General features: G+C 38.1%; 1 protein-coding gene across 1 annotated transcript; it reads right to left on the minus strand.

Moving 5' to 3' along the window:
• Positions 1-8,220: 8,220 nt before the first annotated feature.
• On the minus strand, positions 8,221-10,222 carry cdk5r2a (cyclin dependent kinase 5, regulatory subunit 2a (p39)). The gene has a single exon (XM_083559983.1). It carries the CDS (start codon positions 9,899-9,901, stop codon positions 8,975-8,977), a length of 927 nt encoding a protein of 308 aa, XP_083416109.1. The 5' UTR covers positions 9,902-10,222; the 3' UTR covers positions 8,221-8,974.
• Between the last annotated feature and the right edge of the window lie 4,083 nt (positions 10,223-14,305).

Genomic DNA, 14,305 nt, shown 5'->3' on the forward strand with positions numbered 1-14,305 from the left:
AATACAGTAAAATGTATGAGAGATTTTGGTTTCCAAGCTGGCTTTCTCTCTGTTGCTCTTCTGGCACTGCTTTGTCGGGCTTTCTCCTGGTACCAGCATATTAAAGAATTATCTACAGAGACAGGATTCTGCCCACTGAGTTGAACGATGCAGGAGTTAGATTAGACTGTTCCAAGGTTCAGTGCCTGAAAGAGAGAAGCATTTTTTGAAGATTACCTGGAGAAGTAACTGAATTGGTTTAAAGCTGCATTGTCCTGGATGCACTGACTTTTAATGTTGTGCTCCAGCAGTGAGTTTGAATGGATGGGTCTCATTCTGGCTGTAGTACTGTGATGTTTGTAGAATAATTGTGTACCAGGATTGTTTAGCTATGCAAATTTTTTATTGTTAGCATTGTTCATGTAACACTACTCTTGAGACAAAATGTAATTATGTTAGTTACTGGCAGAATGTTTCCTAAGATGAACACCCTGCTGCGATGGCAATGATGTAATCATAAAAACTACATTTCATAGACATGGTTACTGTACATTTTTGTTTCTTGAACAACAACTGTTAATCATCTTTTTTAAAGGTACAAGAGTATACCTTTTTTATGTTCTACTAAAAATGTACAAAATATATACCCACGAGAGAATACGTTTCCAGCCTCAGGGTTAGAAGAACCTTGACTATGCATAATATAGCATCCTAGCAGGCTATGCTGAATTCTGCGAGTTTTTGGAATGTTCTCTTTTTCTCTTTCTTTGAGAAATGACAAGGAAATGGACAAGGAAAGCTTTTAAAAAAAAAAAGCATTCTGATCTTTTCTCTTAGCCACAGGCTGTAGTTTCTGTGTCACTCAAACATATAAGCAAACATGTACTGGACTGGAACAATGGCCCATTAGCTATAGCACACCGAATGTGTTGAAAAGTTACACATTATCAGACTATATGAACTGGGACATGTGGCTTTTCCAGCCATATGTGTTTTTTCCCCAACTGTTACCACAATGTAGGAGGCACACAAATGTATAAGATGTCTTTATTGTGTTAGCATTAATATTTCCCTGAACCAGGAACCTCAAAACTGTTCTGGCATGACATTGACCCAGTACACAAAGCCTGCTTCATGAAGATATTGTTTACATGGGTGTAGTGGCTTCCACATAAAGTATAGAACAGTATAATAGATTAATAGTGACGCACCTATATATTAGCCATTCTAAACATATTTCCACAAAGTTAGAAGCATACACAATGTCTAGAGCATGTTTCCATTATAGTCTATTAAAAATAAATAATGATGGTTTTCAGAAATACAGAAATGCAGAAGGGGCAAACATGGGCATAGAGTGGCCTACAAAAAGACTGGAAAATGCCAGCTGGGGTGAAGTGCACATTAAGGACAGTGGTCTAATGGTTAGATGTAGACGTGTAGAGGCCTACATGCCACAGTATTTTGCACCCACTCTAAAATTTGGTGGATGATTTGTGATGATCTGGGGGTGCAAGACTGGAATCGAGCACATTTGTCTTTGTGAAGGGCTTAGGAATCAAGTCACATACAAGGTTGTCCTGAAAGAAAAAACTTCCTTCTGCTCTGACAATGTTTCCCAATTCTGTGAATTGTTTTTTTTTTCCCAGAAGGACAATGCTCCATGTCTCACAATCAGGTCAATCAATGTGTGGATGGAGGACCACCAGATCAAGACCCTGTTATGGCCAGCCAATTCTTCAGACCTAAACCTAATTGAAACGTCCATATTAAAGTAAGAAAGGTGGTCACAAGCCATCAAACAAAGCAGCTTGAATGTTTGCTCCAGGATTGGCATAAAGTCATCTGACAGCAATGTGAAAGACTGGTGGAGAGCATGCCAAGACACATAAAAAGCTGTAATTAAAAATCAGCGTTATTCTACCAAATTAACTCCTTTTAAGATAAAATATAAGCATGTGTTGTTTAAAATTAAATAGAAACTGCTTTTCTTTACATTATTTGAAATAATTCTGAAAATTCATCTTTTTGTTATTTTGACCAGTTGTCATGTTCTGCAAATAAATGCTTTAAATGACAATTCACCTATAATACCTATAAAAAAATTCAAACCTTAATTAATGCATTCAGGAAGTGGATTCAAAAAGAATAGTGATGTCAAGTGGCTGTTCATTGTCATTTTAGCCAGAATACATAGTGAAACAAAGCAACGTTCCCCCAGGACCAAGGTGCTACACAGAACAACATAAATTGACACAAGACGACAAATATGTGCAAACAGAAGACACAATTAGACATTAAAAACAGCAATTTATGTGTATTGCTAAGCAGTACACAGAGCTAAATGTGTGATAGTGCAAAGAAATTGTCCATCTAGTAATAAAATATACACATGTATACACTAGTGGTTTAGTAGCAGTTATTTCTGTAAAAAGTTTAAATAAAGAATTAATTTGTTTACTGTGTGTGTGTGTGTGTGTGTGTGTGTGTGTGTGTGTGTGTGTGTGTGTGTGTGTGTGTGTGTGTGTATGTGTATGTATGTGTGTGTATGGGTGTGTGTGTGTGTGTGTGTGTGTGTGTGTGTGTGTGTGTGTGTTTGTCAGTCCTTTGATAATGAGGAGTAGAATGGCTTATTGAGGAAAAATGGTTTGAATGTATTGGCTCTTTCAGAAAAGTGAGATATTGAGGGACTGGGTAAAGTTTTCAACCAGGTGGACACCTAGGATTTTAGTGTTCTTAACAATCTCCTCCTTAACAATCTCCTTCTTCTTCTATTGTAAAGGGAACAAGCTGGTCACACTGTCCAGAATGAAGTGGTAGCCCAATTAAATCACCCCTACAACAGAAATAATCATGGTTAAATGTACAATCCCACACTTCATTTCACACACTGCAAACAAATATTTAATCATGATGCACACAGTAATTAGGAACGTGACTGTTTTTTGTTGTTGTTTTTTTTTAAATCTTTTTTTGTTGTTTATAAAAAGAATCACGATGCAACCGAGGCATTGATCTGTGCTTAAATGAGACAAAGAAAATAAAAAAAATTACTTATCAAAAATTTTTTTTCAGCAAATGAAAAAAACTGGCCCAAATTGCCCTGTTTTCTAAATGCTCATACAGATATGTCAATAAATAAACGAACAAACAAATAAATAAATAAATGCGCATAAGTTTATAGATAGCCGCTAATCAGGAAGTCGCTATGGATTCAAGATGTTTTGCATTTCTTCCCTCTAACTGTACTAAACTTTAACCGAACCTTGACTGAAACCGAGGGGCGTACCGAACTGTGAATTGTGTGTACCATTACACCCCTATTAAGCAGTAAACAACCTAAGACAGACATAATTCAATATATTAACAAATGTAATTATAAAAATATAAATAGTAAATTAAAAATAAATGACTATATGTACATTTTCCTCAGTTGCTGATGTTTTTTCTGTGATGAAAACACTGCTAAGGCGTCTTATTATATATACATAAGGACGGAGTAATTAGCCATAGTTTAGATGACCAACTCTCCTAACCAGCCAAACACATCGCATCGATGATTGGCCACACCAACCAATGACTGCAAATTAAATATCATAAAAGGTATTATAATAGAGTTTGTTGCTGTAACTATATATAAGATTAATAGAAAAAGAGAGAGAAAAATCATGGCTATGATCTGTACCCTTATACGCCATTATTTGGTAGAAAGCTATGTGGGGACAAACCTAGATGCAGGTTGTACCCCATCATCTTTCTTTTGCACTTTCCTTGTTAAACTAGTTCAAGATGAGCTTGTTAGTATTCAAGAGGATACACAAACTCAGATTCAGTTTCAGTCTATCATAACCTGGATTAAGTAGTGCATGGAAAAGGACATATCGGTTGAAGGTGAGGTGAGCCTGCAGGTATATCCACTTTTAAATGTCTGCTTATTAACAGATCCTGCAAAAAGAAGATTTTGGGAGGTGCTCCCAGTCCAACCAGTCCTCCATTTGAATTGACACTCTTCATCTATATGACCTGTAGAGTCTTTTTTTTTGTATGTCTTACTGTTTTTGTTTTCTAAATCATTTCTTTTCTGTGACTTGATATTTGGGCAGGCACGCCGGTTTTAGTGAGAGATGCCTTTGATCAAAACCTTTGGTAGAGGAGCTGGTTCAATTATTAGTACTACAGATTTATGAACCCTTACAGGTAAAGATGCCCAACTTACAGCCCAATCAAAACAAGTAGAACATTGTTAAACGTATTTTATATCTCTTAATACAATTGTACACTTTCTCCCTGCCCTCAATAAACATAATAGCAAAGCAAGAGGTGCAAGAGACACCTTTTTAAGAAATGGCATATGAACAGGGTGTAGAAAATTTTGGATAACACATGAGAAGTTTGTTTGACACAAATGTTTTTGTTGAAGCCATAATATTAACCAACCACTTGTGATGGAATTCAATACTGATGACAAACACACAGGAAAATCTACAAGGAAGTGGTAATTTTATTTATATAATGTATATAGACAGAAACTTTGGACCAGGATTCATTAGTGTATCAGAATTTTTTCAGCTGTATTCCTTCCCACTGCTTCCATCACCATTTTGACAGCACATCTGATGGACTATGCAACCGATGATGTTTACGTTTTTTTTTACTGGCCCTCCTATTTATTTTCTATGAATGAGGCACAGCCATAAACAAGTCAAAAAAAGTTTTTAAGTTGTAAACCTGTACCATCCTTCATGCTTAACAGTGATAACACATGACCTGGGCCAGTACATATAAACCAGTACATGATGCAGATTTAAGGTGGTTTAGGAGATTTGTTGATAGGGACAGACGAATAACAAACTGCATGCATTACTAGTCTGCACGTGGGTGGTATAATGCACAACTTCTCATCAACCTTAGTGAACAAGGCACCTGAATATTCTCCATTCAATCACAGAAAAATTGTTAAGTATGTGTTGTTTTGGTGAAGCTTTGCACTAGTGGAAACCAGTCATCATGACAATGTAGCATTGTACTTGCAAAGACATATAGCACTGGTAATTACTGTTAACACTGTGTCTTACTGATAATGAAAGTGTTGATATTGTTCTTTGGGCTGTTTGCGGATTAAGGTCGATAAGCGGGGTACCACTGTATTTCTTACCCTCAATAGAGGTTACTTTTTGAATGAATGAATTCAACACTTGATTTATATTCATCGTTAGCAGCCTAAAGAACAACACTTTCATTCTCAGTAGGAAGCAGTAATAACACGTTAAGTAATTCATAATCACAATACACCATTAGAATATGTTGAAAACCCTGCAGACTCCAAAAGAAAGTCTGGAATTGAAATAATTTTAAGCATGTAGATGCATGGCTGAGTCGTTGAGGCTGATGAGAAGTCATGCATCGTGCCATTCACATCCATGGCACATAACTCCTGAAGGTACTGCACATTTTCTAAATGCCCAGTATGCATTCTGTAACACTGCACTCAAAAATTCTCAATGATGTCATCGCTTTCTTAGAACTGGAGAGGGTTTAGAAGCTGAGAAATGAATAAGAGCAAACATCCTGTGGTTTCCTCTTGCCAACTGACCTGGCGTTAGTCTAAGGAGGGCATTTATTTTTACCCAGGCCAACTGTGTCCTGTAGATTAATTTTTAAAGGCAATGTAATAGTGCGAACATAAACTTTACTGATGCTCTTTGAACAGAATCATAGTTTGCAATTTCTCAGTAACCTGGCACAGCTGTGTTTTTTTAAGCTTGAAAATGTCAAGGGAGTAAAGAAAGTGAAGCTGGTGAGGACATTAGTGTTTAGGATTTATCTGTTATAATGTGAGGGATAACAGGAATTAAATTGTCTCATGGATGTCATATCGGTTACTATAAAAAACTACAATCAGATAAAACTATAACATCATTCATTACTACCACTACTTCTACGAATGCTTAGAAATAGTATTAGTAGTAGTTGTTTCAACATTTAAGCTAGTTTTATAAGTAACTTATATTCGGATATTAGCCATATAAGAGCTCAATTACTTTGATTCAGTAATGTTTTTTAAAACATTCTTTAAAAAAAAAACTGCAGATAAATTCCTTCACAACTACTAACACAATGATATATTTCCATGTCAGCATATGCACATTTGTTACACTGCATAGATACACTATGTTATGGGATATTATAAAATATTAATTCTTTGTAATTCAATTTCACTGATATCTATTATCAGTTCTAAGGAAGTTGCAAGTGCTTCTCAAATTAATGTACAAAACATAGCTATAAATAAGTAAAATGGCACTGACTTTTGATATACAGTTCATTTTTAAGTCAAATGGGCAGTGCTAAATGAACCATTGTTCATTTTGTGCATCTGGGCTTAAATAAACACAATATTTTATTAAAGACAGTAAGGTCTAATTAAACACTTGCAATTTGGTCGTTTGCCATGGCTATCCAAAATAGCATCATGAATCATGTCACTATCAACAGGCTGGTAATCTAATGCGCTTTTATGAATTACTGATAAAACAACATTTTTACAGCGCCTCTCCTCAGAGGTCTCCAAGGAAACTGTGTTTCTACGGCTGCATCATTCAGGATGACTTCACACTGCACTTATATAACTAACATACTTAATAAGAAAGTAGAACACTGCTTGGATAGATACACCCGAGAGCCTTGCATACTGAGGCACATCTTTGCTTACTGAGCCAGAGTTGCATTTATAGTTTTATAGAGAGCTTTGGAAGCACTTGACCATAACTGAACTGGCATAAGGAGGTTTTGGGGCTTTGCTTGTAATGCTTGTGGTACAATGTTTGCAGCACTCACTGGGTTTATCTTTTAAATCTGCGACTTGCTGCAACGCATTACTTCTAAAAGCTCCATCCTGCATTTGTGAGCGTTGCCATAGTGACGCATGGGAATGCAGAATTCCTGTGGCCGGTTCTGCAGCTCCTCCGTCACAGTGACACCTCTGTCAGACTGCACCAAATTCCAGCCAATCAGTAGGATGAGCTCCAGACCCACGTGCTCTATTCACAAATTCTGGGGATTCAGAACCTACTGCTTTATTTTACTCTCGTAATGAGTCACGCAACCCCCACCGTTAATCTTACAGTGTCTCTGTGCATCTATTGCAACAGACCTGTGCTGATAGAGCAAAGAGGCTGCAATCTGACGTTTAGGGGTTTTAATAATGAAATGTTTTTTTGTTTGTTTTTTTGAGATGCTTGCAAAATGCATGTAAACAATAGATATTACTTTGTGAAGAAAAAGACATGTAATTCAGGAAGCTTCAGAAATTCAACCTGTTCTTTATCCTGCTGTTAACAATGCAGAATATTGATTTTGATCTAATCTCACAGATCACACCGCAGGCTGTGTCGTGTCGGGGAAAGGTGACCTCCAGAGTGCAGAAGTAACCCTTTTGTTTTCAATTAAATAGACCTCAGAGATAGCACATTAGCTGTTCTTGAAGCAGATTAGCTCAAGCTAATCATTTGTTTAAAAAAGAACAAAGTGTGAAGGGTGATTTTAATTGAAGTGAGGTTTCAGCACCACAGTCAGCGACCTAGACAATAAAAGCTCAAAAACTGGGGCCTGCTCTGACTGTTAAACAAACCACATGCTTCAGTATAAACAGGATATTTTTATCCTCTTAGATAATATCAGCTTGACACATGCAGAAAAAAATACCTATCCACCAAAATGCTGTTATATCATCAAAGGATTAGATTTAAGATTAGTGTCAGGGTGCTGTAATAGTCTTCATCTGCATGATTATCTCCTAATCATGAGATGACTATCCTCTGTCTGCCATGATAGAAAGGTCTAATCAAACTGTTGCTTTTTTTTTTTTATGTGTGATGTCAACAAACTGCCACAGCAGAGCAAACGTGCGCAAATAATTCTAGCTTTTTCCCATCTCTTTTTTTTACTTTTTCATTCCAGCCTGGATAATATGAAAAACACGAGATAATCTATGACTTCATATATATATATATATATATATATATATATATATATATATATATATATATATATATATATATATATATATATATGAAGTCATAGATTATCTCGTGTTTTCTATGACTTCATATATATATATATATATATATATATATATATATATATATATATATATATATATATATATATATATATATATATATATAAAGCAAAGTAGTAAATTAGCTTTTTTATATATTTTTAAGAAAAGGAGCCGGAACATATTTGTTATTCATATATTTTCAAATATACAATATAAAACATACGTTTTATACTATAACAATTGGCACATTGGACGGTAGAGAATTGTTGATTTTTTGTTGCAAAATAGGTACATTCAACGCTTAAATAGATAGATAGCATCAGAGAACACGTGAGCAGTGTGTGTGTGTGTGTGTGTGTGTGTGCGTGTGTGTGTGTGTGTGTGTGTGTGTGTATTTGTCGGAGGCCAGCACCACGGACAGCTCAGCGTCGGTGATAACATCGCGTCTAGTCTCTAGCGCAAAAAAAAAAAATAGTTTCAAATGGATAGAGAAATAAAAGATCTGAACACTGACGCACAAGCTAACATTATATACACCTCTCACTGTAGCCCGGCACCAGGTAGCATTTTCTTTTTCTTCACTTTTTTCTTTCTCTCTTTTCTTTTAAAAGCCACAACGAAGATACAATTAGAATACTTTAAGCATGCATTATAAGTAAACTAGAAGTAGACCCCCAGAAAACCCCCTGCTGACATTCACGGGGTCATCTTGATGGTTATTATACACATATAATAACATGAAACCCCTGTCTTTGGAGGTGAGGCCTTATTTGATTGGATTTTTTTTTTCACCGGCAGTACATAGCGTGAACCAGACGCCTTTACGCTTTTCTCCCGTTCAGGGCCTTTACATTCAATCCACCCTTCACAGCCGGGGTGTATATATGAGTAGGTTTGACAGAAAGAGAGCTAGAGCTTCTCTGAAAAATAAAGCTAGCGATCCAATGTGTTTGTCCATTTGGCGTTAGTGTCCTTCGGGCCTCCTTCGTTCTTGAGGTCCTGGAAAACCTCGGTGAAGTAGTGCGGGTCGGCGTTGATCTGCAGCATTTTGCCACTCATTTTGTCAATAATGCGCAGCGAGCGCTCCCAGAACACCTCCTTGTTGGTCTCGACCAGAAAAGGCTTGAGCGGGTACGAGATCTCGTTTCCCATGTAGGAATAGGCCAGGTACAAGCAGGTGAGGAACGTGGCCTGTAGCTCGTACTCGCTGCTGATGTCCTCGGTCACGGCTTCCCGACACAGCAGGTAGACAAACACGAGATTGGCAGGAGTGATGAATCCTTGGTCCTGCCACCCTTGGATGAGCAGAGAGCGATCGACGTTACGGAACCACAGGATGATCTCGTTGGGGCTCAGCTCTTTGAGCTTGTAGCACCTGCGGCACATGAACTCGCTCAAGCAGCGCAGCAGTTCGCCAGTGGATGCCTGGACGATCACGCGGCGTGGGGAGATTATTGACCTGGTGCTGGCCTGCCTCTGGACTGGAAGGAGCTGTTTTCCGTTTTGTGAGGCGTTCTGGTTTTGATTGGAACGGAGGCTTTTATCTGGAACAGTCGGAACCGGCACAGCTAGCGGGCCAGGCTTTTTGCGCTCAGAGCCCGATTGCGATTTCTTGAGATTTTCGGTGTTCAGCTGGTCCACAGGGTTACTGATCTGTGGAGGATTGGGGTTCACTTTTTTGGCACTCTTCTTTTTTGCAGACGCGGCCACTAACCTCTTCCACGTCAGGGCTGATATGAGAACAGAATGACGCTTCAGGCTTTTCTCCGTCTTGCCACTGGCACCGTGTCCAGCCTCTGTTTTTTCATCCAGAATCCCTCCTTTCCTGGAGGTGGGAGATATGGAGAGCACCGTGCCCATGGTTGCGGTTGACGACCAACACCCACCGGCCTGTTGGAATGCTATGTCTCTCGCCTTGGGTCCCGTAGACTGCCCCGGTGAGGTGCACCTTCAAGAGTCAAAGAGTCTCGTCCATTTACGACTCACCGGACCATTGCCCAGGCGGCGAGGAGAAGAGAAAGGGCAGCTGGTGAACTGTGGAGATTAGGGCGCTTGCAAAAGATGCGAGTCTGCACCATTCGTGCGCGCGCTCCGCCACTCCTTCTGCATCCCCGCTGCGCGCGCAACCTTTACCGAGCGCGAGGAATGGGCAGGACCTGAGATGTGTAGCCGGGCAAAAACACACACACACACAGCAAAGACCCGTAAACCGGGATAATCCTCTCAATTCATCCAATCCCTGGCCAATGCACCATGAGTGATCAATTATACCACCAATCCAGGCTGGAGGACAGGGGAAGGGAGGGGGGCTTGTGGGGGGCGACACAAGCAGCATCCACCTATTTCTCAACGGATAATGCTTATGGTTAAGACCGTCTGTTTCTATTTTTTGCTTCAGGTTATATCTCTTCTTTGGGGGGATTTTTTTTTTCCAACAGCAGCAAAAAGTACACTATGATACAAATGCAGTATGACGTCATAACTCAAACCATAGTACACTGATTTAATGTCAAGTACATTTATAAGCCAGAATACACCGAGGAGCATAGAGGTGGAACAGAGAAGTAGCAAATAAGGAAAACACACCAGAGCCTTTTTTTTTTTTACAGCCTGTACCATTTATATGCAGAAAATCAGACCTAAAATCAAACTAGAAAAACACCCTGTTAACATCTACATAAAAAATAAAAAAAAAAAAGCTCATGTGTAGCCGGGTATGTAAATATGTACAAGAGGAAAAACAGCAGCATGTTTGGAGCCAATGAATTTCAGTATATATAAGAGCCATACACATGCATTCATAAATTATTATGTTCTATGCATGCATTTAATTTTCTTATATATTTATGTGAAATGAAGGCTTCCATTTAAATGCCAGGTGTGAATCAATGTAACTGTTCAAATCCACCATCAGTATTCACTTAGCCGTTCAAGTCTTCCCTCTAGTGATCAGATTACAGTAGTGTACAGTAGTGAGGAGCAGAGGTACATAACTGGAATGGATATAACAAGTAACTGATGTTTTATGTTGAATTATGTGTGAGAAGGAAAATCCTGAACTTCGCTCACCTAAGTCGTAAAGCACCTAAATGTTCATCTTCCGAATTTACTAATCAATACAGGAGCAGACTATATAGTGTCATTTTCTTCTGATCCTTTTTTTAATTTCCACTATTGGCTCATCAATAGTAATTGGTTTAAGCAGGGACTGACCCAATAACATTTTTTGTCTGACTCAGCAAATTATTTAATAATCCTAAGTGGAATTCTTTGTGTGGGTTCCTAATAAAATGTATATATTTAAAAAATGAATTAAAAAAATTGCCTATGTTAATCCACTATGGTGTAACATATGAAATATTAGCAATTAACTCTGATAAAATATTTTTACTGATAAAAACATGCATCATATAGAACATTTCACTAGTATTCTTAAAGTATTTGACATAACCAAATTGTCGATTTAACTGAAACCTACAGGTGCATCTTAATGATTATCGTGGAAAAGTTTGTTTATTTCAGTAATTCAACTCAAATTGTCACACTCGTGTATGAAATAAATTCAATGCACACCAACTGAAGTAGTTTGAGTCTTTTAATTGTGATGATTTTGGCTCACATTTAACAAAAACCCACCAATTCACTCTCTCGAAAAATTTTTATACTTCAAAAAACTAATCAAAGAACATTTTTAGTGAATTGTTGGCCTTCTGAAAAGTATGTTCATTTACTGTACATACAATATTTGGTAGGGGCTCCTTTTGTTTTTATTGCATGGAGGTGATCAGTCTGTGGCACTGCTGAGGTGGTATGGAAGCCCATGTTTCTGTGACAGTGGCCTTCAGCTCATCTGCATTTTTTGGTCTCTTGTTTCTCATTTTCCTCTTGACAATACCCCAGAGATTCTCTATGGAATGCTTTTGGCAGTGTGAGCAGGGGCCAAATCCTGCAGGGAAATGAAATCAGCATCTTTAAAAACCTTGTCAGCAGAAGGAAGCATGAAGTGCTCTAAAATTTCTTAGTAAACAGGTGCAGTGACTTTGGTTTTCAAAAAACACAGTGGACCAACACCAGCAGATGACATCAGAGAGTCATCACAGACTGTGGAAACTTAACACTGGACTTCAGACAACTTGGGCTATGAGCTTCTCCGCCCTTCCTCCAGACACTAGGACCTTGGTTTCCAAATGAAATACAAAAATTGCTCCCATCTGAAAAGAGGACTTTGGACCACTGGGCAACAGTCCAGATCTTCTTCTGTTTAGCCCAGGTACGACACCTCTGATGTTGTCCGTGGTTCAGGAATGACTTAACAAGAGGTCTGTGTGCGGTGGCTCTTGATGCATTGACCCCAACCTCAGTCCATTCCTTGTGAAGTTCACTCAAATTCTTGAATCGATTTTGCTCGACAAGCCTCTCAAGGCTGCAGTTCTCTCGGTTGGTTGTGCCTCTTTTTCTTCCACACTTTTTCCTTCCACTAAACTTTCTGTTAACATGCTTGGCAATGAATTGGCAGTGAATGTTTGTGGCTTAACCTCCTTGTGAAGGGTGTCAATGAACGTCTTCTGGACAGCTGTCAGATCAACAGTCTTCCTCATTGTGTAGCCTAGTGAACCAAACTGTGAGACTATTTTGAATGCTCAGGAAAACCTTGCAGACCGTGTTTTTTTACTTTCATACAACAATAAGGACACATAATAATCCATGTTCTTCTCTTCCTGTCACCCCTCTCTCTCTCTCTCTCTCTCTCTCTCTCTCTCTCTCTCTCTCTCTCTCTCTCTCTCTCTCTCTCTCTCTCTCTCTCTCTCTCTGTCAAGTTAAACATGCTCCTGAGGTTCCAGTGACCACTGTTCCTGCCCCTCATCTTCCCACTTCGTCCAGGCCTGCCTCTGGATAGTTTCCTCTTCATTTGGAGGCCACTTTGTGCAGCTGGGGACGGTTTCTCATCAACGCCTTGGGTGGTTCCATAAAATTCCGGAGTAAGAACAGGAGCTTTGAGGATGGATTTGGACTGTAGTGTCAACTTTGTGTCAACAGTCTGCTACACTGACTCAGGACTACAGTTCGCTTCTGATCACCATCACTGCAATAAATGGACATTTGGTGCAACCCAGATGAGGATGGGTTCCCTCTTGAGTCAGGTTCCTCTCAAGGTTTCTTCCCTATACCATCTCGGGGAGTTTTTCCTTGCCACAGTCGCCACGGGCTTGCTGATCAGGGACAAACTTACACTTATAAAGAACATATTCTCTTTTATCACAACATTATCTGTGTATAGCTGCTTTGAGACAATGTTCATTGTTAAAAGCGCTAAACAAATAAAAATGAATGTTTTAAGAACAGAGCCACCACCTTTCCAGTTCCCAGTTGAGTCCTTTGAAAAGACAAATCTAAATGCATATAAAGTACAAAAAAAATGAATGTCAGCAGTGATTGAATATGCATTTCAAATTTTTAAAAAATCATAAATTATAAGAATGATGTTCCTAAAAATGTTTAAAATAGGCCTATGCCTCTATTTATTGCATTTATTTTCCAATAACATACATTTAAATTCAATTATTTAAATCTTACACAAAAATAACTTTTATCATCTAATTTACTTAATACTCATTTTATTCACCGATGATATTTTTCTTAATTTTTTTTTACTCCCTGTACACAAAACATTTTGTTCTAATATAATAACACTATTATTCCAGAAGATGGCAGTATTGTACAGTCTAAATTGCTGCCAGCAGCAAACAAATACAAGTCAAATACAAAAGTAATTCAGAAATTTTCACACAGATATTGTAGCATGTAGTAGACAAGGTTTTATTTGAATTAAATCAGTATTTTTCTCTGAAGCATTTGCATTGGATTTGTTAGTGAAGTTTGCCTCTAGGTGTGTGTGTGTGTGTGTGTGTGTGTGTGTGTGTGTGTGTGTGTGTGTGTGTGTGCGTGTGTGGATAGTGCCCTGTGCTAAATCTGACTCTCATGCACAAAAGAAGATGATTTAAGATTTAAAGAGTTAAAAAATTATTTAATAATTATTAGCTGGTCTTTTTATGGTATACAATATACAGGATCATCCAAGATAATGTGAGAGATTTAGCAGTAACACAATGTGATAAAAATGTGATAACACTTTCAAAGTTTGCATTGTTTAAAAAATAAATAAATAAAATAAACAGAGTTGTAAGCTGATTTATCTTAGGTTTGTAATCTGGCATACCAGTGTAGATTTATTTATTGCTAGAGACTCAAAACACTTTTGTATCT

The sequence above is a fragment of the Silurus aristotelis genome (genome assembly GCF_946808225.1).
Source record: "Silurus aristotelis genome assembly, chromosome: 2".
Lineage (NCBI taxonomy): Eukaryota > Metazoa > Chordata > Actinopteri > Siluriformes > Siluridae > Silurus > Silurus aristotelis.

Coding starts and splice junctions, on each gene's coding strand:
- cdk5r2a (XM_083559983.1), bottom strand. CDS start 9,901: ATGGGCACGGTGCTCTCCATATCTCCCACCTCCAGGAAAGGAGGGATT.